This window comes from Manis pentadactyla (assembly GCF_030020395.1).
Source record: "Manis pentadactyla isolate mManPen7 chromosome 15 unlocalized genomic scaffold, mManPen7.hap1 SUPER_15_unloc_1, whole genome shotgun sequence".
NCBI classification, from domain to species: Eukaryota; Metazoa; Chordata; class Mammalia; order Pholidota; family Manidae; genus Manis; species Manis pentadactyla.
The window spans coordinates 4690959-4712744 of NW_026644588.1; the positions used below are offsets into that span (position 1 = coordinate 4690959).

The following is a 21786-nucleotide window of genomic DNA, read 5'->3' on the forward strand; positions in this document are numbered from 1 at the left end:
GGCCAGGGACGGACTGGGGCCTCGAGGGAGGCCAGTCAGCTAACGCCCCCCATGTTCTCCGGGGTCAGAGCCCAAGACAGAGAAGAATTCCAAGGATACTGGGCCCCGAGATGGACGCAGCTGCAGGGTTCCACCAGGTAAGGTCTTCTCAGGGGAGGAGGGACAGGGCCCGAGGTAAGGGTGCCCTTTGGGAGCCAGGGCCTCGCGCATCCCGGACCCCAGGAAGAGCCGGGAGCCTACTTTCCGTTGCAGCCTCGGGTCCCTGCGTGTCCAGATGCACGAGGGTTTCGCGGTCACTCAGACGGTCTCCAATTCTCACCCGCAGAATCAGAGCGCCGCTCGGATCGCAAGGGCCCCGGGAAGAGGGAAGTGAGGTCCGGCGGCGGCCCCCGCGGCAGGACAGGTAGGAGCTCGCACGGCCCGAGAAGCAGGCAGCAGAACCGGCGCGTGGGCACGAAGGCGGCCGGCCGGCGGCCCAAGGACGTGGGGCTCTGGGGTCCGGGCCCTGGAGGAGGAGGAGGGCGGGCCGGTCCCCAGCCGAGGGAGGTCCCGGCCTGGGGGTCCCGGGGGCGGAGCTGGCTGCCCGCTCACAGCCGCCCGCCTGCAGGGGCCGCCCCAGGAGGCGAGGGCAGTGCACCTTCGGGCAGGAAGAAAAGAAAGGCCTCTGACGCCGGCCACAGCCGCGAGAGCCGAGGGAGCCCGGACGCCCGCCGGCCGAGGGGGCAGAGGCAGTGCGCGGGGCGCGGCGGGCCCGGCGCCCGGGAAGACCAGCCGCCCCCGCTGCGGAGGTGTATGGTGACCACCGTGCGCGCCATGGCCGAGGCCGTCTACCGGGACGTGGTCCTGATGCAGAGCCAGCTCGCCCGCTCCCCGCCGGACTGGGAGCAGCTGTGGGGGCTCGCGGAGCTGCGGGGGCGCCTGTGCGCGGCGGGGCAGGCCTTCTCCACCCTGGCCTCCCAGGCGGCCTGCTCCCTGCCCCCCGAGAGCTGGCTGGTCCCCGCCCCCCTGCCGGCCGGGAGGGGGCCGCTCCACGCCCTCCCCGAGCAGGAGAGGCGGCGGGCGCATGCGATCAGGCCTCAGCCGAGGGGACCCGACCCTCGGCGGCACCGGGCACAGCTCTGGAAGTGAGAACAACGCGCTCACGGCCCGGACCCCCCAGAGGAGCGGCGGGGCCTCGTTCGGACACCGGGCTGATAGCAAGCACGTGGGGTGGCCCTGGAGGGGAGCTTAAAAAACAGCGTCACGATGGACCTCTAGGTGTCCATGGGCGCCAACAGGGGAGGTTGTTTCATGTTAGATATTTTATGTATTTCTAATATCTCAGGACAGCCAAACATTGTTTTAGGAGAACAAATCTCAGGGTGTGATTCATATGTGTCTGTATATTTTAAAGTGTAGCAAGCAAAGTAAATGTGTATTTACGTCCTCTGCTTTAATTCCAAAAAGGCGGTAACTCCGGGACTCTCGTCTCCAGGCCGTGGAGGCCGGAAAGCCACAAACCATCACAGCATTCTGTATGGAGGAATGGTTCCGTTTTTTTAGTTTGATGGAATCATAATGAAGGCACCATCGTGTTCCTTTGCTTTTTACTTTATATAAACCATCGGTCAAGATATATGAAATGCTATTGGACCATATGTACTCACTCTTCAACTAGCTAGTATTTATTGTATGCGTGACTTTAAATCATCTTCTGTTTTATAGATTTCAATTTATCTTATTAGAGGATATTGAATATAAATACTATCATATATTATGACATTTTGTTTTATATAGTTTTCTATTTTCATTTTATACTGGGATCATAGAATCTGTCATCATATAAATGTATACAATTTTGTGTAAGAAAAATAAAATATAAGCATTTGGTTACTATTTTATCCTCTGGTTCATAATTTCCATATGACATAGCAATGAAATGAATATTGATGCTTTTCATGTATTTTGGATGCCTACCTATCTATGTGTGGAATTCGCTTTACTGCAAGTGTGGGTTAGGGGTATGTCTTCACTTTAATTCATCTCCACCTTGAGCTCCCTACACTGAACAGCTCCCTACACCGAACAGCTCTTAGGGACACCAGTTTATCATTCCAGTGAGTGGGGGAATTCCATAATACATTACAGACCAATTTGAACCTGTGACATAGCTTCAAATTATGCAAAACAAATTCCTACATAAGTACAAAATTACAACTTACATTCAGGAACTGGGGGTCGGTTACAAAAATATAAATAAAAAATGTAGGAATAAATCTAATAAAAATATACCAAGTGTGTAGGACAAAAACCACAGAAACTTTTCCTGAAATACATTAAAAGAAATACAAAGTCATATATGTTCTTGGGTAGAGAAATTCAGTATTATCAAAACATGAATTGTCCCTAAGCTAATTTAAAATTTAATTTCGTCCCAATAAAAATACTACTAGTTATTGGAGCTGGGCATGTTATTGCAAAAAATCCTATACCTGAAAATACAAATAAGGATAGGGAAGAAAACTGAAAAAGAAAAAAACAGAGGATAAAGTTTCAGTTACACAAGATGGATAAACTCCAGGATTTCTGGTACAACGTTGTACCTATAGTCCTCAGTATACTGCACAGGTAAGAACCTATTAAGGGGATACATCTCGTTTGAAGCATTCTTAAAAATACAGAACAAAATTAGGGTAGCTGGCTCCATGGAATATATTGGTTATTGAATAAGACTGAGAGATCAGTAGAGATAAAAATTCAAAAACAGATGGAAGTATGTGAGGAAGTTACTAAGCGATAAAAAAAGAAATACAGTGAGCATGACATCATTAAGGCCTGGGATTTGGGAACTGGATTGTCACTATCACAAAGATAAAAAACTCATTTACTCTTCACCTTCTATACCAAGATAAAGGTCCAGTGAAAGACACATCTGCATGGCAAAAAATTGGCTTCCTTCCATTATAAACTGCCTCTCAGATTGAAATAGGAAATGCTCACTGACTCATTCCTGCTGCCTGAACAGTGGGCTCGGGGTGAGGGTCACAGCAGCCAGACCCCCAGATACGGGTGTGTGAGTCGGTGCCTTCCCCTCCCCGCAGAACTGCGATTGTTCTCACCAGGACGACAGGCGTGGAAGCTGAGACTGTTGGTGAGTAACGTTCTGCGGTTACTAGTTACCGAAAAACAAGTACGGGTACCAAGTCAGTACCTCTCAAGAGGCCCCTGAGTGTCAGGGAGAGGCCCCTTCTCACCCGTGAGCCCTGGACACGGACGGAGCTCACCAGGGGGAGGGCAGGAGACGCTGAGGTCTGACACGTCATGGGCCCGTACAGAAACACCTCAACTTCACTAGATTCTCGGCTTTCCTGAAAAATTCTAATATTCAGACCACTGAGGTGCCCCGTCATGTACGTTACAAGCACAGAAATGGAGTCAAAGTACCTGAAAAAGATGGGCAAAGAGTTACAACCAAGGAGAGGACAGGAACACGATGACAATAACTTACATTAGAATCACTGGACATATTTGCACGGCACAATGCCAGCGTATTGGGAAGTGGGGATAATATGGAAATCTGTTGGGAAAATATACTGTACCAATCAGGGTCTCCCTGGTATCGACAGGAAGCCCAAACAGAACAGTATCTCCAGAAAGGGAGAAGTTTAGGAGTCCCTCACAGATAAAAAGCATGAGGATCAGATGGTTAAATGGGAAGATTCTTCAATCCCTTCAATTCCCAGATAAACCAAGGCTGCTTACTCATTTGAAGAGCACTGTGTACCACATTTTTGTACACCTTTTGGTTTTGATGAATTTTAAGTGATCAACTGATTGTTTTGTAATTAACCAAGAAACAGGAGCTCAAATTAATCCGTTGTTTTTTTTCCTGCCCACAAATATACAATTTGATCCATGTTCACTAATATTCCCCATATCCAAAATCAGGGGTTAGGGCCATAAAAGTGGATAACCCATACTTCACAAACCCGTAACACCAATCCATAAACGTTTACACCTAGATGCAAACACATGTGTGTGCCCAACGCACCCTTAAGTCCACACCCATGTGCCCTCACACACTTACACGCTCACATAGACTTTCCATAGCAAACTCACACTCATGAAATACAAGGACATGGTCACATTTATACCCACTGTGTTAACATAGGTGAAACATAAATACAGTCTAGAGTTTATTTAACACTAACCCTCTACAGCTGGTTTCTTAGTTTGACAAACGTAGCATGCTAAAGTTAAGATGTTACTATCTGGGGTGCTGGGTGAGAGATTTGGGGGGACTCTCTGTGTCATCTTTGCAAACTTTCTGCAAGTCTAAAGTTATTCCAAAATAAAATGTTTAATTAAAAATGCAAATGTTTGATTTAAAACAGAGAGCTGTATTAATGTATTTGTATGTTTGAGTTAATTTTTTTCGTTTTGAAGGTGTCCATTTTGCTCCCTTGGTGATTTCAAAAGCCACAAATCTCCTGATAAAACACAGTATATATTCATTTCTTTCAGCTCCAAATTGCTACTCATCTACTGCTCCAGGCTTGATGAAAGACTCCTGCAAACTGGTGTCCTCAAGCTGGAAATACAGAAGTTACCCTGAGATCTCTTTCTTGCCAGCATAGCCAACTGCCATCAAGTCTTAACACAGAACAGTCTACGGGCTAAATATCCCAGACTCCATTCAGTCTTTTCCCACATACCACATTTCTGTTTGCTTGCTGCCTCCTACCTGCACCCTTTCTAAAATTCAGCTGAAACATCTTATGTTCTTCTTTGTCCCTGTAGTTTACTGTTCAAATGTTTACTGGAAAATATATCAATATGTTCACCTTTCTCCGTAAGCATTATCCTATTTCAAATGTCCACAACTTCTCTTAGGATGTAATATTCACCGTCCAGGCACGTGACAACTCCAACCTAGTTTTCCTCCGGCTTTGCCCCAGGCCATTTACATCACAAATCAGGACCACTGCCCTCACCCCCCCACCCCACCCGTTCCCTGGAGGACTACCCACCTGCTATTCCTGTCTATGCAATGGTCCTTACAATTCCAAGCTCAGGAACATCTTGGGAAAATTTAAGACTGGGAAAGTCTCAGATCAAAAGTTACACGTTCAAAGACATTTCCAGTATCTTCACATTGATTCAGGACTAGTTTATGGAATCTGAACTTCTCCACTCTAACCACTAATAAAAGTATAACTGTGGAGGTACATACATGTTAATTACATAAGACTTCATTTACCATGCTATTGTTATATACAGTACATATCAGGCCGTGTCCTTCTGTCTTCTTCACCCCTGTCTGCAATGAAACCGGCTCATGATTGTTCTTAAGATTCTTGAGGCCTGAGTCTATCAATGACTGAACATGGCGCAAGACGGACGGTTCACGGTTCTCTAAAGAGATGAGGGGGTTCTGTTATTTCTTCCACTGCAGACACACACAGTCTGGATATGCCGGGGTCACTGATCATAAGAACAAAAGGGCTAATCGTTGGAAAACCTGCAGCAATTAGCACAGCAGAGGTCACCAGCCACCAGCTGGAGACACTGAAGAGAGCCAAATACACATAAATGCTGGAGGAGAGGGCGTAGAACAGTACAAAGGTGGTCACCAGAAGAAGGATGCTTTGCATGGCCCTGGTCTCGGGGGAGGGTCTGGGGCAGAGGCTGGTCCTGTGAATGTGCTGGACCCGCTGCTTGTGCCTCTGCAGGATGGAAACCATGGAGCTGCTGGCCCCGAGCATGAGCCCCAAACACAGAACATCGTGGAAAGACGTCAACGCTGCATAAACTGAGCCTGTGACCTTGTCGAGACGATCAAACGCAGCACAATATCGAAAATCATTTTTCTTTGTAATGTTTTTGTTGCTCTTTTTACCAGTCGTGTAAACAGGATAAAACACGTTTGCCAGCATGTGCAGGACCCAGCACAGGATGGCGGGGGACCCAATGGACTTTGGAGCTATTACTTTAAGCTCTGCCCACGTGGAGTTCCACGGACTGATGGTGATGGCCTGGAAGACACTCAAGAGGCAGGTGGAACCAATGGACATGCCCCTGCCCACTCTATGAACATATAACAGAACACAGCATCCAAAATCATTGGCAAAATGTTTCCCCCACAAAGCTGCCATCGTCTCTGGGACTCCTCTAGAAAGAATGACCAGGGAGTTGGCTACAGTCAGGTGCCTGAGAATCAAATCTGTGGGTCTTGATCTGCACCCCCTGAAGTAAAGGGACATATAGAGGAGTGAGAAATTCCCCAGGATTCCAACGACTGTCTGGGATAGGTAGGTCATTCCTATTTTCAGATCCACAGAGGCCATGCTCTCATTTCCCACGGCTCAACACTCACATTCACAAGCAGAAGGTTCTGCATGGAAACATGAGTGTTGAGGACATTTTTGTGGAAAATAAAATGTCTACTTACCATTCCTGTCCCCTGAGGATTAATATCTAAAATATACTTTCTTTTCTGAAAAGATTTTCCAATTTTTATGTGTTTCTTTTTAGAGCACTTACCATGTTATTAATGCTTTCCCTATTCTAACACTTCATACTCACAACTGTGAACTAGGAACTAATACTCTCCTTCTACAGAGTAAGAGAACTGAACCACAGGAGGTCAGGTGACTCACCTACAGAGCAGTGCAATCAGGATTTGAACCTGGCAGCCTAGTTGCAATGACATGAGTGTTTACTACTGTATTACACTGTTTCCTAGTTGTGTTCTTTTATATGTGTGTGTGTGTCTACATGTATAATTTATGTATTTATATATAACTTCTCATATTTTAGTTTCATTTAACTTTATAAACTTGGCTTGAATACTTCGCATTTCAGTCTAAGTAATTTTTCATATGACCAATATTATTTAGGAGTAAAGATTTAGAGGCCTTAATAAATTATAGATGCACTGAATAATTTTGTACAACCCAATTTGATTTATTTATTGTGGATAAATGCTAGGATGGCAGCAGGAAAACTCATTTCATTTTTTGTCTGGACCAAAAATACAATAGCATCCATAACAGAAATTATTGTACAAAACTAGGTTGTGTACCAAAATATTGGACATAAAACATAAATAGGTGGTAAAGGATTTTAGGGTAGAAAATAATCCTATCTAAAGATCATAAAACTATATGTTTCTCATTTTAGAATAAACTAACTGACATTTGAATTAGTAATTGATTTGGGAAAGCTGTTAAAATACATGCATACAAAATGCAATTTGAAGGCTTGGAATCATGAGCATTTAATATATTAATTAAAAAGAAAAAGGAAGACAGATGAGTCTTAAGTTTGGGAACAACACTGAAATGATCTTAAGCCAGAGAAAATATAGCAAGAAACATTTGGGCCTTAAAACTGCTGTTTTTTTCCTGATGAGATTATATTTAAAAAATTAACATAGTCTTATTAATTTGAATTTGAAAAGTAAGTCCTTAATTTTTTGATCTCTGAAACCCCCTATTATGCCATTAACTAGCTCTTGCAGAATCTTCCCTCATTTCAGGAAGGAAATGGGCTCACTGATCAACAGACCACAGGTATTTTCAGTACAGACACATTTACATTCCCCACTAAGCACATCACACCCAAATGACAGAAGAATAAGCTTCCGCTTGCCATTCAGCCACAGTGTTCCTGCTAATTCTCAGAATTAGCCAATCCCGTCAGTTCCCTTGTAGTCAGGAGCATGTGCACAGAGCTTTTACAGACATCACCACACTGCTCCAGAAGATGGCTGTCACGTCTGCACACTCTATTAGATAGATTAATTCTGAAATTATAATCATGATGCATCTTAAAATTCAGAGTTGGACAGCGCTTGGATCAAACACCAAGAACCCCTTCAGTGAAGATTTTTATCAAGTTCCATTAGCAGCAGCCACGCACTGATCTAGGGTCTCAGACCTCCCGTGTCTCCACAAGCTTAGCCTGTGCCTGAGGATTGTTTTCTCAGACATGCACACCTCCCCAGGTTCCTGCTACATCTCTGAAAACCTTACAGACTCTGACTCTCAGACTGAAATAAAAGAAACTCACCGACACCCTCCAGCCTCCAGGACTATGAGCTCAATGGAAAGATTGTAACAGTCAAAGCATGAGTGGGAGGGAGGCAGCCAGACCCTGAAATACGGGTTAGTGATTCTGTGACCTCACCTCCCCAGAGAACCTCAATCATCATATCACCTGCAGTGGTGGAGCCAGTTCACACCTGGGGAACTGAGAACAGTTCTGAAAAACTTTCTAATTCCCAGAGTCTAGTAGATGTTCCCAGGGAGCATACCCAAAGGACCTGCTGGAGTGTTTGGGACAGGCTCTTCCTTGCTGATGATTCCTGGAGGCAGACAGGATCTGCCACGGAAGGGGGAGGACATGCTGAGGTCTGAGCCACAAGGGACCAGCAGAGAAGCACGTCTCACTGGACTCCGTGCTTTGCTGAGAATGTCTTTCACCCCAAATCTAATTCTTTGTTAACCCCTCAGAGCCCTGAGTAGCTACATCATTTAATTTGTGGGCAGAGAAACAGAATCACACAAACGACCCAAGAAGGAATTTTCATTTTTATAATTTTCAATTAAGTGCAGTGAATTTTTCATTTTCAGTAAGTACAAAAGAAAGAAAATGATACCAATCGTTGATATTAGAAAATATTTGCCCCATTTCCCCAACTCTATACAAATTTACTAGGAAGCCTAGATGAAATGGACATTTTCTAGGATAGCATATTTTACCAATATTGGCTTCAGTAAGATAGGGAGTCTAAACACACCAATATCAATAGAGGAAGATGTTTACAAGGGCGCCTCACAAATAAAAGCACCAGGATCAGCATAGCAGGCATAGCCCTCCGTCCTTTTAAATGGCAGGATAGGTAAGCCAGTGTTACACATTCAAGGGCATTAAAGAGGAAGTAAAATTTCCAAATTATCTTTATAAATCAAATTCTGATACTAAAACATTCCAAATGTTTGATATGAATCAAGCACAAATGACTACAAAAAGATCTCAGATCTGCCTACAGATGGCAACATCTAAAATAAAATACAGCAAAAAACTGAAAAAAGAAATATATGATGACCAAGTGAAGTTTATGTCTGGAGATCAAGAATGACTCAAATTTAGTAAATTCATTAACATAGTTGATCGTATTTATTAAGAGAAATCAGGGAAAATCCTACTCATAATCATACAAACATCTACTAGAAAGAATTCAACTGCATGGATGCTAAATTAAAACACTCCAAATGACGAACTGCCATCAGTTGCCATCTTTCCTAACTTGGTAAAATGAAGTCTTTACCTTATTCATTGGGAACCACGAGAGATAATCCACTAAGGCTGGAAAAATACACTATTGAAAAGCACATGATCACCTGTTGTATTCATTTGTCACTGTGTTGGAGGTTCAGCCAGGGCCATTTAAAATGGCATAAGAATTGACAGAAAATCTACAAAACATAATTCAGGAAGCTAATAGAATATAATACTGGTAAACAAAGGCAAGAGCTCTCATATGTACAAAAAACAATCATTTACAAGTTACCGTAGGAAAGCCTGCAATCACAAAAGCATAACATAAAAATGAAATAAACTGGCCAGGAATAAATCTAACAAAAATGGGTAAAGTCTATGAGGAAAGCAATAGAACATTCCTGATGTATATGAAAGTAGATCTAAAGGAATGGAAATTCGAAACATGTTCTGGGGTGGAAAACTCAATAGTATAAAAAGGGAAATTCTCCTTTAGTTAATTTATACATTTAGTTTGATTCTCAATATAGGTACTACCAATTCATTTCTGGAGCTAGCAGTGTTACTGCAAAAATCTTACAGAATAATGAAGAGTTATTGTCAGAAATATGACAAAGTGAATAAGTGAGATAAGCAGGGAAATGGGACAAGAGTCATGCCGTCATAAAACCTACTTAGCTTACAAAAAAAGGCCCAGCTTATTCTTTAACTTAATCTATGTGGTGTTCTCCCTCTTCTGTCCTCTGAATCAATTAGGTAATTTTGTAAGCAGGATAAGAGGCCGACCTCCTGAGCGTAAATGAACCAATGAGGATAAAGAATGATGAGATCCTCATCAACAGAGTCACCTAAATAACCCTACTCTTAAGACAAACCTTCAAATGAGTTATTCATTACCTGTATACATGCCTTTTACTGACCCCTACCCAAAAGGTCCTATAAAACCCCAAACCCTAAGCAGGGAAAGACAAATAACATGATTTCACATTACTTCTGGAATATAAAAACAGAGCGAAACAGAATGGCTTAAAGATGGCTGTGTGAGAGGTGAGACAAAACCTCCTCCCAAAACTACATATAATATGAAAATATAGCAAATACAACTAATCCTGAAAGAGCAACAGGAAAGAAGGCTGCGAGACTGCCTACATCTGTACTGGGAAAAGAGCAGACCTCACAGAAAAGGGTAACGTACCAAAGTGCTGATCCGGTGAGACCCGAGCCCTTCCCCACCCCAGCTCACTGGCAGGAGGAAGAGAAATGGAGCAGAGAGGGATGGAGGCCTAGGACTGCTGACCACCCAGCCCTGGACAGCTGCTCTGGGAGCAGGAACCTACATTGCATGCTGCTCTGGAGATTAGTGGGATTGGAAAGCTAGAACAGGCAGAATACTTGGAGAGACTGAGATTCCAGCCACCTGCAGAGAACAGATACCCACAACCAGCTACTCTGGGACAAAAGAAAGGCAGGCACTCTGAGAGACCTCCCAACAGCCACAGGGCAGCTAAACGGGCATGGATGGCACAGAGCTTGCTGCTCAGGAGAAAGGACAGGTGGACAAAATCTAGTACACTCATCCCAGCAAGTTGGGAAGTTTCAGGAGCTTCAGCGCTCCACCCCCCTGGCAGGCAACGCAGCTCCGAGGGCCCCGACTATGATATGCAGCCTGCCGCTCCTTCCTCCGGGCTGGCCTGGGCTCACAAACCTGCTGCCCCCGCCATTGCGCCAGGCCAGCCAGAGGGGGGCACCGCCTAAGGCACATACAAGGACATTCCACAGAGGCTCATAACAAATGGGACTACATCAAGCTAAAAAGCTTTTATACAGCAAAGGACACCATCAGTAGAACAAAAAGGCATCCTTTGGTTATGAGAGGATATATTTGTAAATGACATATATGACAAGGGGTTAATACCCAAAATATATAACGAACTCACACACCTCAACACCCAAAAGCAAACAACACAATTAAAAAATTAGTAGAGGCTTTGAACAGACACTTCTCCAAAGAAGAAATTCAGATCGCCAACAGACACATGAAAAGATGCTCCACATCACTAATCATCAGGAAAATGCAAATTAAAACCACAATGAGATATCACCTCACACCAGTAACGATGGGCAGCTTTGAAAAGACTAAGAACAACAAATGCTGGTGAGGATGCAGAGAAAGGGGAACCCTCCTACACTGCTGGTGAGAATATAAGCTTGTTCAACCATTGTGGAAAGCACTATGGAGGTTCCTCAAAAAACTAAAAATAGAAATACCATTTGACCTGGGAATCGCACTCCTTGGAATTTATCCAAAGAATACAACTCCTCAGATTCAAAGAGACGTATGCACCCCTATGTTTATTGCAGCACTTTTTACAATAGCCAAGATATGGAAGCAACCAAAGCGTCCATCAGTAGATGAATGGATAAAGAAGAGGTGGTACATATACACAATGGAATACTATTCAGCCATAAGAAAGAATCAAATCCTACCATCTGCAACGGCATGGATGGAGCTGGAGGACATTATGCTCAGTGAAATAAGCCAGGCGGAGAAAGGCAAGTGCCAAATGATTTCCCTCATTTGTGGAGTGTAACAACGAAGCAAAATTGAAGGAACAAAGTAGCAGCAGACTCAGAGACTCCAAGAAGGGACTAGTGGTTACCAAAGGGGAGGGGTGGGGAGGGCGGGTGGGGAGGGAGGGAGACGGGGATTGAGGGGTATTATGTTTAGTGCACACGGTGTGGGGGGTCCCGGGGAGAACAGGGTAGCACAGAGAAGGCACAGAGTGGATCTGGGGCATCTTGCTGCACGGATGGACAGTGACTGCCTTGGGGTATGGCTGGGGCCTTGATAACATGGGTAAATGTAGTAACCACATTGTTTTTCCATGGGAAACCTTCATAAGAGTGTACATCAATAATACCTTAACAAAAAATTTATAAAAAAAAAAAAAAAAAGAAGGAAAGATGGCCTTGTAAGCTTTCCTACAGTGAAATCCAGTCCTTAAAGTTTCGGGGCTGAGATCCCACCCTCCTCAGAGAGGTTCCACCGGCATAATGATTCCGGTAAACACACTTTTCACAAGTCCAATTTTCCTGTGACTTTGGATGAGATTCCCAGCAAGCAGCATAAGGAAAACAGGTGAACCCCGGGGACGGGGAAGACGCTCACTCCGTGGTGGAAGCAGCAGCAGGCCAGGGTCTCTACGGGTCCCGGCTGGGGGCTGGGCCACAGGTAAGCGAGGGAGTCGGCGGCCTGGTGCGCCGCTGCCCCCGGACGTGCTCTCCTGCGCCCTGAACTCTAGACAGGCGCCTGCAAACGCCTCCCTTCCCTGGGCTGCGCCCCCCGCACAAGCACCCCCCACAGCGTCCGCGACCCCCAACAGTCGAGGCTCCGAGAAGCGGAATGTGGAATCTCTCCGGCCAATCGGAGCGAGCCACGCCCCTCTGCGGGGCCAATAAAGGGCCGGTCCGTGACGCTCACGCGCTCTTCTGTCTCCAGATGCGTCGCGGTTGGGACCTCCCGGTGCGATTCCGGATGGACGCGGGACCTGGCCACCCAGAGCCCCGGGGCCCCTGCGCCCCCCGCCCCGCTCACTGGCCCCGCTCGCCACACAACTCCTTTAGGGAAACACGCTCGGAAGTGGCGGGGAAACCCTCGGAAGGAAAAGGCAGGACATTCTCTGCCCACTTTGCCCGGTTAGGAGGGAGCCGCGCCCAAAGGCCAGGTAGGGACCTGGACGGTCCGTGTGGAGGCTGGAAGGAGGGCTGGGCTCAGGGGTGCTGGGTCCGGTGTCTGCGGCGGGGCTTTATTTTGAGGTAGGTGATAGGAGATGCCAGCCAGCCCGGGGTGGCTCTGGGAAATGTTACTGACCCCCTGGAACCAAGTTGCTCCGGTTCATACCTGACACTGGCTGAACGGCCTCCGGTCAAAACTGCCCACAAATACGGGCCAGGGACGGACTGCGGCCTCGAGGGAGGCCAGTCAGCTAACGCCCCCCATGTTCTCCGGGGTCAGAGCCCAAGACAGAGAAGAATTCCAAGGATACTGGGCCCCGAGATGGACGCAGCTGCAGGGTTCCACCAGGTAAGGTCTTCTCAGGGGAGGAGGGACAGGGCCCGAGGTAAGGGTGCCCTTTGGGAGCCAGGGCCTCGCGCATCCCGGACCCCAGGAAGAGCCGGGAGCCTACTTTCCGTTGCAGCCTCGGGTCCCTGCGTGTCCAGATGCACGAGGGTTTCCCGGTCACTCAGACGGTCTCCAATTCTCACCCGCAGAATCAGAGCGCCGCTCGGATCGCAAGGGCCCCGGGAAGAGGGAAGTGAGGTCCGGCGGCGGCCCCCGCGGCAGGACAGGTAGGAGCTCGCACGGCCCGAGAAGCAGGCAGCAGAACCGGCGCGTGGGCACGAAGGCGGCCGGCCGGCGGCCCAAGGACGTGGGGCTCTGGGGTCCGGGCCCTGGAGGAGGAGGAGGGCGGGCCGGTCCCCAGCCGAGGGAGGTCCCGGCCTGGGGGTCCCGGGGGCGGAGCTGGCTGCCCGCTCACAGCCGCCCGCCTGCAGGGGCCGCCCCAGGAGGCGAGGGCAGTGCACCTTCGGGCAGGAAGAAAAGAAAGGCCTCTGACGCCGGCCACAGCCGCGAGAGCCGAGGGAGCCCGGACGCCCGCCGGCCGAGGGGGCAGAGGCAGTGCGCGGGGCGCGGCGGGCCCGGCGCCCGGGAAGACCAGCCGCCCCCGCTGCGGAGGTGTATGGTGACCACCGTGCGCGCCATGGCCGAGGCCGTCTACCGGGACGTGGTCCTGATGCAGAGCCAGCTCGCCCGCTCCCCGCCGGACTGGGAGCAGCTTTGGGGGCTCGCGGAGCTGCGGGGGCGCCTGTGCGCGGCGGGGCAGGCCTTCTCCACCCTGGCCTCCCAGGCGGCCTGCTCCCTGCCCCCCGAGAGCTGGCTGGTCCCCGCCCCCCTGCCGGCCGGGAGGGGGCCGCTCCACGCCCTCCCCGAGCAGGAGAGGCGGCGGGCGCATGCGATCAGGCCTCAGCCGAGGGGACCCGACCCTCGGCGGCACCGGGCACAGCTCTGGAAGTGAGAACAACGCGCTCACGGCCCGGACCCCCCAGAGGAGCGGCGGGGCCTCGTTCGGACACCGGGCTGATAGCAAGCACGTGGGGTGGCCCTGGAGGGGAGCTTAAAAAACAGCGTCACGATGGACCTCTAGGTGTCCATGGGCGCCAACAGGGGAGGTTGTTTCATGTTAGATATTTTATGTATTTCTAATATCTCAGGACAGCCAAACATTGTTTTAGGAGAACAAATCTCAGGGTGTGATTCATATGTGTCTGTATATTTTAAAGTGTAGCAAGCAAAGTAAATGTGTATTTACGTCCTCTGCTTTAATTCCAAAAAGGCGGTAACTCCGGGACTCTCGTCTCCAGGCCGTGGAGGCCGGAAAGCCACAAACCATCACAGCATTCTGTATGGAGGAATGGTTCCGTTTTTTTAGTTTGATGGAATCATAATGAAGGCACCATCGTGTTCCTTTGCTTTTTACTTTATATAAACCATCGGTCAAGATATATGAAATGCTATTGGACCATATGTACTCACTCTTCAACTAGCTAGTATTTATTGTATGCGTGACTTTAAATCATCTTCTGTTTTATAGATTTCAATTTATCTTATTAGAGGATATTGAATATAAATACTATCATATATTATGACATTTTGTTTTATATAGTTTTCTATTTTCATTTTATACTGGGATCATAGAATCTGTCATCATATAAATGTATACAATTTTGTGTAAGAAAAATAAAATATAAGCATTTGGTTACTATTTTATCCTCTGGTTCATAATTTCCATATGACATAGCAATGAAATGAATATTGATGCTTTTCATGTATTTTGGATGCCTACCTATCTATGTGTGGAATTCGCTTTACTGCAAGTGTGGGTTAGGGGTATGTCTTCACTTTAATTCATCTCCACCTTGAGCTCCCTACACCGAACAGCTCCCTACACCGAACAGCTCTTAGGGACACCAGTTTATCATTCCAGTGAGTGGGGGAATTCCATAATACATTACAGACCAATTTGAACCTGTGACATAGCTTCAAATTATGCAAAACAAATTCCTACATAAGTACAAAATTACAACTTACATTCAGGAACTGGGGGTCGGTTACAAAAATATAAATAAAAAATGTAGGAATAAATCTAATAAAAATATACCAAGTGTGTAGGACAAAAACCACAGAAACTTTTCCTGAAATACATTAAAAGAAATACAAAGTCATATATGTTCTTGGGTAGAGAAATTCAGTATTATCAAAACATGAATTGTCCCTAAGCTAATTTAAAATTTAATTTCGTCCCAATAAAAATACTACTAGTTATTGGAGCTGGGCATGTTATTGCAAAAAATCCTATACCTGAAAATACAAATAAGGATAGGGAAGAAAACTGAAAAAGAAAAAAACAGAGGATAAAGTTTCAGTTACACAAGATGGATAAACTCCAGGATTTCTGGTACAACGTTGTACCTATAGTCCTCAGTATACTGCACAGGTAAGAACCTATTAAGGGGATACATCTCGTTTGAAGCATTCTTAAAAATACAGAACAAAATTAGGGTAGCTGGCTCCATGGAATATATTGGTTATTGAATAAGACTGAGAGATCAGTAGAGATAAAAATTCAAAAACAGATGGAAGTATGTGAGGAAGTTACTAAGCGATAAAAAAAGAAATACAGTGAGCATGACATCATTAAGGCCTGGGATTTGGGAACTGGATTGTCACTATCACAAAGATAAAAAACTCATTTACTCTTCACCTTCTATACCAAGATAAAGGTCCAGTGAAAGACACATCTGCATGGCAAAAAATTGGCTTCCTTCCATTATAAACTGCCTCTCAGATTGAAATAGGAAATGCTCACTGACTCATTCCTGCTGCCTGAACAGTGGGCTCGGGGTGAGGGTCACAGCAGCCAGACCCCCAGATACGGGTGTGTGAGTCGGTGCCTTCCCCTCCCCGCAGAACTGCGATTGTTCTCACCAGGACGACAGGCGTGGAAGCTGAGACTGTTGGTGAGTAACGTTCTGCGGTTACTAGTTACCGAAAAACAAGTACGGGTACCAAGTCAGTACCTCTCAAGAGGCCCCTGAGTGTCAGGGAGAGGCCCCTTCTCACCCGTGAGCCCTGGACACGGACGGAGCTCACCAGGGGGAGGGCAGGAGACGCTGAGGTCTGACACGTCATGGGCCCGTACAGAAACACCTCAACTTCACTAGATTCTCGGCTTTCCTGAAAAATTCTAATATTCAGACCACTGAGGTGCCCCGTCATGTACGTTACAAGCACAGAAATGGAGTCAAAGTACCTGAAAAAGATGGGCAAAGAGTTACAACCAAGGAGAGGACAGGAACACGATGACAATAACTTACATTAGAATCACTGGACATATTTGCACGGCACAATGCCAGCGTATTGGGAAGTGGGGATAATATGGAAATCTGTTGGGAAAATATACTGTACCAATCAGGGTCTCCCTGGTATCGACAGGAAGCCCAAACAGAACAGTATCTCCAGAAAGGGAGAAGTTTAGGAGTCCCTCACAGATAAAAAGCATGAGGATCAGATGGTTAAATGGGAAGATTCTTCAATCCCTTCAATTCCCAGATAAACCAAGGCTGCTTACTCATTTGAAGAGCACTGTGTACCACATTTTTGTACACCTTTTGGTTTTGATGAATTTTAAGTGATCAACTGATTGTTTTGTAATTAACCAAGAAACAGGAGCTCAAATTAATCCGTTGTTTTTTTTCCTGCCCACAAATATACAATTTGATCCATGTTCACTAATATTCCCCATATCCAAAATCAGGGGTTAGGGCCATAAAAGTGGATAACCCATACTTCACAAACCCGTAACACCAATCCATAAACGTTTACACCTAGATGCAAACACATGTGTGTGCCCAACGCACCCTTAAGTCCACACCCATGTGCCCTCACACACTTACACGCTCACATAGACTTTCCATAGCAAACTCACACTCATGAAATACAAGGACATGGTCACATTTATACCCACTGTGTTAACATAGGTGAAACATAAATACAGTCTAGAGTTTATTTAACACTAACCCTCTACAGCTGGTTTCTTAGTTTGACAAACGTAGCATGCTAAAGTTAAGATGTTACTATCTGGGGTGCTGGGTGAGAGATTTGGGGGGACTCTCTGTGTCATCTTTGCAAACTTTCTGCAAGTCTAAAGTTATTCCAAAATAAAATGTTTAATTAAAAATGCAAATGTTTGATTTAAAACAGAGAGCTGTATTAATGTATTTGTATGTTTGAGTTAATTTTTTTCGTTTTGAAGGTGTCCATTTTGCTCCCTTGGTGATTTCAAAAGCCACAAATCTCCTGATAAAACACAGTATATATTCATTTCTTTCAGCTCCAAATTGCTACTCATCTACTGCTCCAGGCTTGATGAAAGACTCCTGCAAACTGGTGTCCTCAAGCTGGAAATACAGAAGTTACCCTGAGATCTCTTTCTTGCCAGCATAGCCAACTGCCATCAAGTCTTAACACAGAACAGTCTACGGGCTAAATATCCCAGACTCCATTCAGTCTTTTCCCACATACCACATTTCTGTTTGCTTGCTGCCTCCTACCTGCACCCTTTCTAAAATTCAGCTGAAACATCTTATGTTCTTCTTTGTCCCTGTAGTTTACTGTTCAAATGTTTACTGGAAAATATATCAATATGTTCACCTTTCTCCGTAAGCATTATCCTATTTCAAATGTCCACAACTTCTCTTAGGATGTAATATTCACCGTCCAGGCACGTGACAACTCCAACCTAGTTTTCCTCCGGCTTTGCCCCAGGCCATTTACATCACAAATCAGGACCACTGCCCTCACCCCCCCACCCCACCCGTTCCCTGGAGGACTACCCACCTGCTATTCCTGTCTATGCAATGGTCCTTACAATTCCAAGCTCAGGAACATCTTGGGAAAATTTAAGACTGGGAAAGTCTCAGATCAAAAGTTACACGTTCAAAGACATTTCCAGTATCTTCACATTGATTCAGGACTAGTTTATGGAATCTGAACTTCTCCACTCTAACCACTAATAAAAGTATAACTGTGGAGGTACATACATGTTAATTACATAAGACTTCATTTACCATGCTATTGTTATATACAGTACATATCAGGCCGTGTCCTTCTGTCTTCTTCACCCCTGTCTGCAATGAAACCGGCTCATGATTGTTCTTAAGATTCTTGAGGCCTGAGTCTATCAATGACTGAACATGGCGCAAGACGGACGGTTCACGGTTCTCTAAAGAGATGAGGGGGTTCTGTTATTTCTTCCACTGCAGACACACACAGTCTGGATATGCCGGGGTCACTGATCATAAGAACAAAAGGGCTAATCGTTGGAAAACCTGCAGCAATTAGCACAGCAGAGGTCACCAGCCACCAGCTGGAGACACTGAAGAGAGCCAAATACACATAAATGCTGGAGGAGAGGGCGTAGAACAGTACAAAGGTGGTCACCAGAAGAAGGATGCTTTGCATGGCCCTGGTCTCGGGGGAGGGTCTGGGGCAGAGGCTGGTCCTGTGAATGTGCTGGACCCGCTGCTTGTGCCTCTGCAGGATGGAAACCATGGAGCTGCTGGCCCCGAGCATGAGCCCCAAACACAGAACATCGTGGAAAGACGTCAACGCTGCATAAACTGAGCCTGTGACCTTGTCGAGACGATCAAACGCAGCACAATATCGAAAATCATTTTTCTTTGTAATGTTTTTGTTGCTCTTTTTACCAGTCGTGTAAACAGGATAAAACACGTTTGCCAGCATGTGCAGGACCCAGCACAGGATGGCGGGGGACCCAATGGACTTTGGAGCTATTACTTTAAGCTCTGCCCACGTGGAGTTCCACGGACTGATGGTGATGGCCTGGAAGACACTCAAGAGGCAGGTGGAACCAATGGACATGCCCCTGCCCACTCTATGAACATATAACAGAACACAGCATCCAAAATCATTGGCAAAATGTTTCCCCCACAAAGCTGCCATCGTCTCTGGGACTCCTCTAGAAAGAATGACCAGGGAGTTGGCTACAGTCAGGTGCCTGAGAATCAAATCTGTGGGTCTTGATCTGCACCCCCTGAAGTAAAGGGACATATAGAGGAGTGAGAAATTCCCCAGGATTCCAACGACTGTCTGGGATAGGTAGGTCATTCCTATTTTCAGATCCACAGAGGCCATGCTCTCATTTCCCACGGCTCAACACTCACATTCACAAGCAGAAGGTTCTGCATGGAAACATGAGTGTTGAGGACATTTTTGTGGAAAATAAAATGTCTACTTACCATTCCTGTCCCCTGAGGATTAATATCTAAAATATACTTTCTTTTCTGAAAAGATTTTCCAATTTTTATGTGTTTCTTTTTAGAGCACTTACCATGTTATTAATGCTTTCCCTATTCTAACACTTCATACTCACAACTGTGAACTAGGAACTAATACTCTCCTTCTACAGAGTAAGAGAACTGAACCACAGGAGGTCAGGTGACTCACCTACAGAGCAGTGCAATCAGGATTTGAACCTGGCAGCCTAGTTGCAATGACATGAGTGTTTACTACTGTATTACACTGTTTCCTAGTTGTGTTCTTTTATATGTGTGTGTGTGTCTACATGTATAATTTATGTATTTATATATAACTTCTCATATTTTAGTTTCATTTAACTTTATAAACTTGGCTTGAATACTTCGCATTTCAGTCTAAGTAATTTTTCATATGACCAATATTATTTAGGAGTAAAGATTTAGAGGCCTTAATAAATTATAGATGCACTGAATAATTTTGTACAACCCAATTTGATTTATTTATTGTGGATAAATGCTAGGATGGCAGCAGGAAAACTCATTTCATTTTTTGTCTGGACCAAAAATACAATAGCATCCATAACAGAAATTATTGTACAAAACTAGGTTGTGTACCAAAATATTGGACATAAAACATAAATAGGTGGTAAAGGATTTTAGGGTAGAAAATAATCCTATCTAAAGATCATAAAACTATATGTTTCTCATTTTAGAATAAACTAACTGACATTTGAATTAGTAATTGATTTGGGAAAGCTGTTAAAATACATGCATACAAAATGCAATTTGAAGGCTTGGAATCATGAGCATTTAATATATTAATTAAAAAGAAAAAGGAAGACAGATGAGTCTTAAGTTTGGGAACAACACTGAAATGATCTTAAGCCAGAGAAAATATAGCAAGAAACATTTGGGCCTTAAAACTGCTGTTTTTTTCCTGATGAGATTATATTTAAAAAATTAACATAGTCTTATTAATTTGAATTTGAAAAGTAAGTCCTTAATTTTTTGATCTCTGAAACCCCCTATTATGCCATTAACTAGCTCTTGCAGAATCTTCCCTCATTTCAGGAAGGAAATGGGCTCACTGATCAACAGACCACAGGTATTTTCAGTACAGACACATTTACATTCCCCACTAAGCACATCACACCCAAATGACAGAAGAATAAGCTTCCGCTTGCCATTCAGCCACAGTGTTCCTGCTAATTCTCAGAATTAGCCAATCCCGTCAGTTCCCTTGTAGTCAGGAGCATGTGCACAGAGCTTTTACAGACATCACCACACTGCTCCAGAAGATGGCTGTCACGTCTGCACACTCTATTAGATAGATTAATTCTGAAATTATAATCATGATGCATCTTAAAATTCAGAGTTGGACAGCGCTTGGATCAAACACCAAGAACCCCTTCAGTGAAGATTTTTATCAAGTTCCATTAGCAGCAGCCACGCACTGATCTAGGGTCTCAGACCTCCCGTGTCTCCACAAGCTTAGCCTGTGCCTGAGGATTGTTTTCTCAGACATGCACACCTCCCCAGGTTCCTGCTACATCTCTGAAAACCTTACAGACTCTGACTCTCAGACTGAAATAAAAGAAACTCACCGACACCCTCCAGCCTCCAGGACTATGAGCTCAATGGAAAGATTGTAACAGTCAAAGCATGAGTGGGAGGGAGGCAGCCAGACCCTGAAATACGGGTTAGTGATTCTGTGACCTCACCTCCCCAGAGAACCTCAATCATCATATCACCTGCAGTGGTGGAGCCAGTTCACACCTGGGGAACTGAGAACAGTTCTGAAAAACTTTCTAATTCCCAGAGTCTAGTAGATGTTCCCAGGGAGCATACCCAAAGGACCTGCTGGAGTGTTTGGGACAGGCTCTTCCTTGCTGATGATTCCTGGAGGCAGACAGGATCTGCCACGGAAGGGGGAGGACATGCTGAGGTCTGAGCCACAAGGGACCAGCAGAGAAGCACGTCTCACTGGACTCCGTGCTTTGCTGAGAATGTCTTTCACCCCAAATCTAATTCTTTGTTAACCCCTCAGAGCCCTGAGTAGCTACATCATTTAATTTGTGGGCAGAGAAACAGAATCACACAAACGACCCAAGAAGGAATTTTCATTTT

The 21786-nt window shown here is 45.5% G+C and overlaps 2 protein-coding genes across 2 annotated transcripts; both read right to left on the bottom strand.

The window, feature by feature from the left end:
* Window positions 1-4962: 4962 nt before the first annotated feature.
* On the bottom strand, window positions 4963-6746 carry LOC118909849 (vomeronasal type-1 receptor 2-like). The gene has a single exon (XM_036880613.2). The coding sequence runs from the start codon at window positions 6324-6326 to the stop codon at window positions 5385-5387; it is 942 nt and encodes a 313-aa protein (XP_036736508.1). The 5' UTR covers window positions 6327-6746; the 3' UTR covers window positions 4963-5384.
* Window positions 6747-18173: 11427 nt separating this feature from the next.
* Window positions 18174-19957, bottom strand: LOC130682242 (vomeronasal type-1 receptor 2-like). The gene has a single exon (XM_057496413.1). It carries the CDS (start codon window positions 19535-19537, stop codon window positions 18596-18598), a length of 942 nt encoding a protein of 313 aa, XP_057352396.1. The 5' UTR covers window positions 19538-19957; the 3' UTR covers window positions 18174-18595.
* Window positions 19958-21786: the final 1829 nt, after the last annotated feature.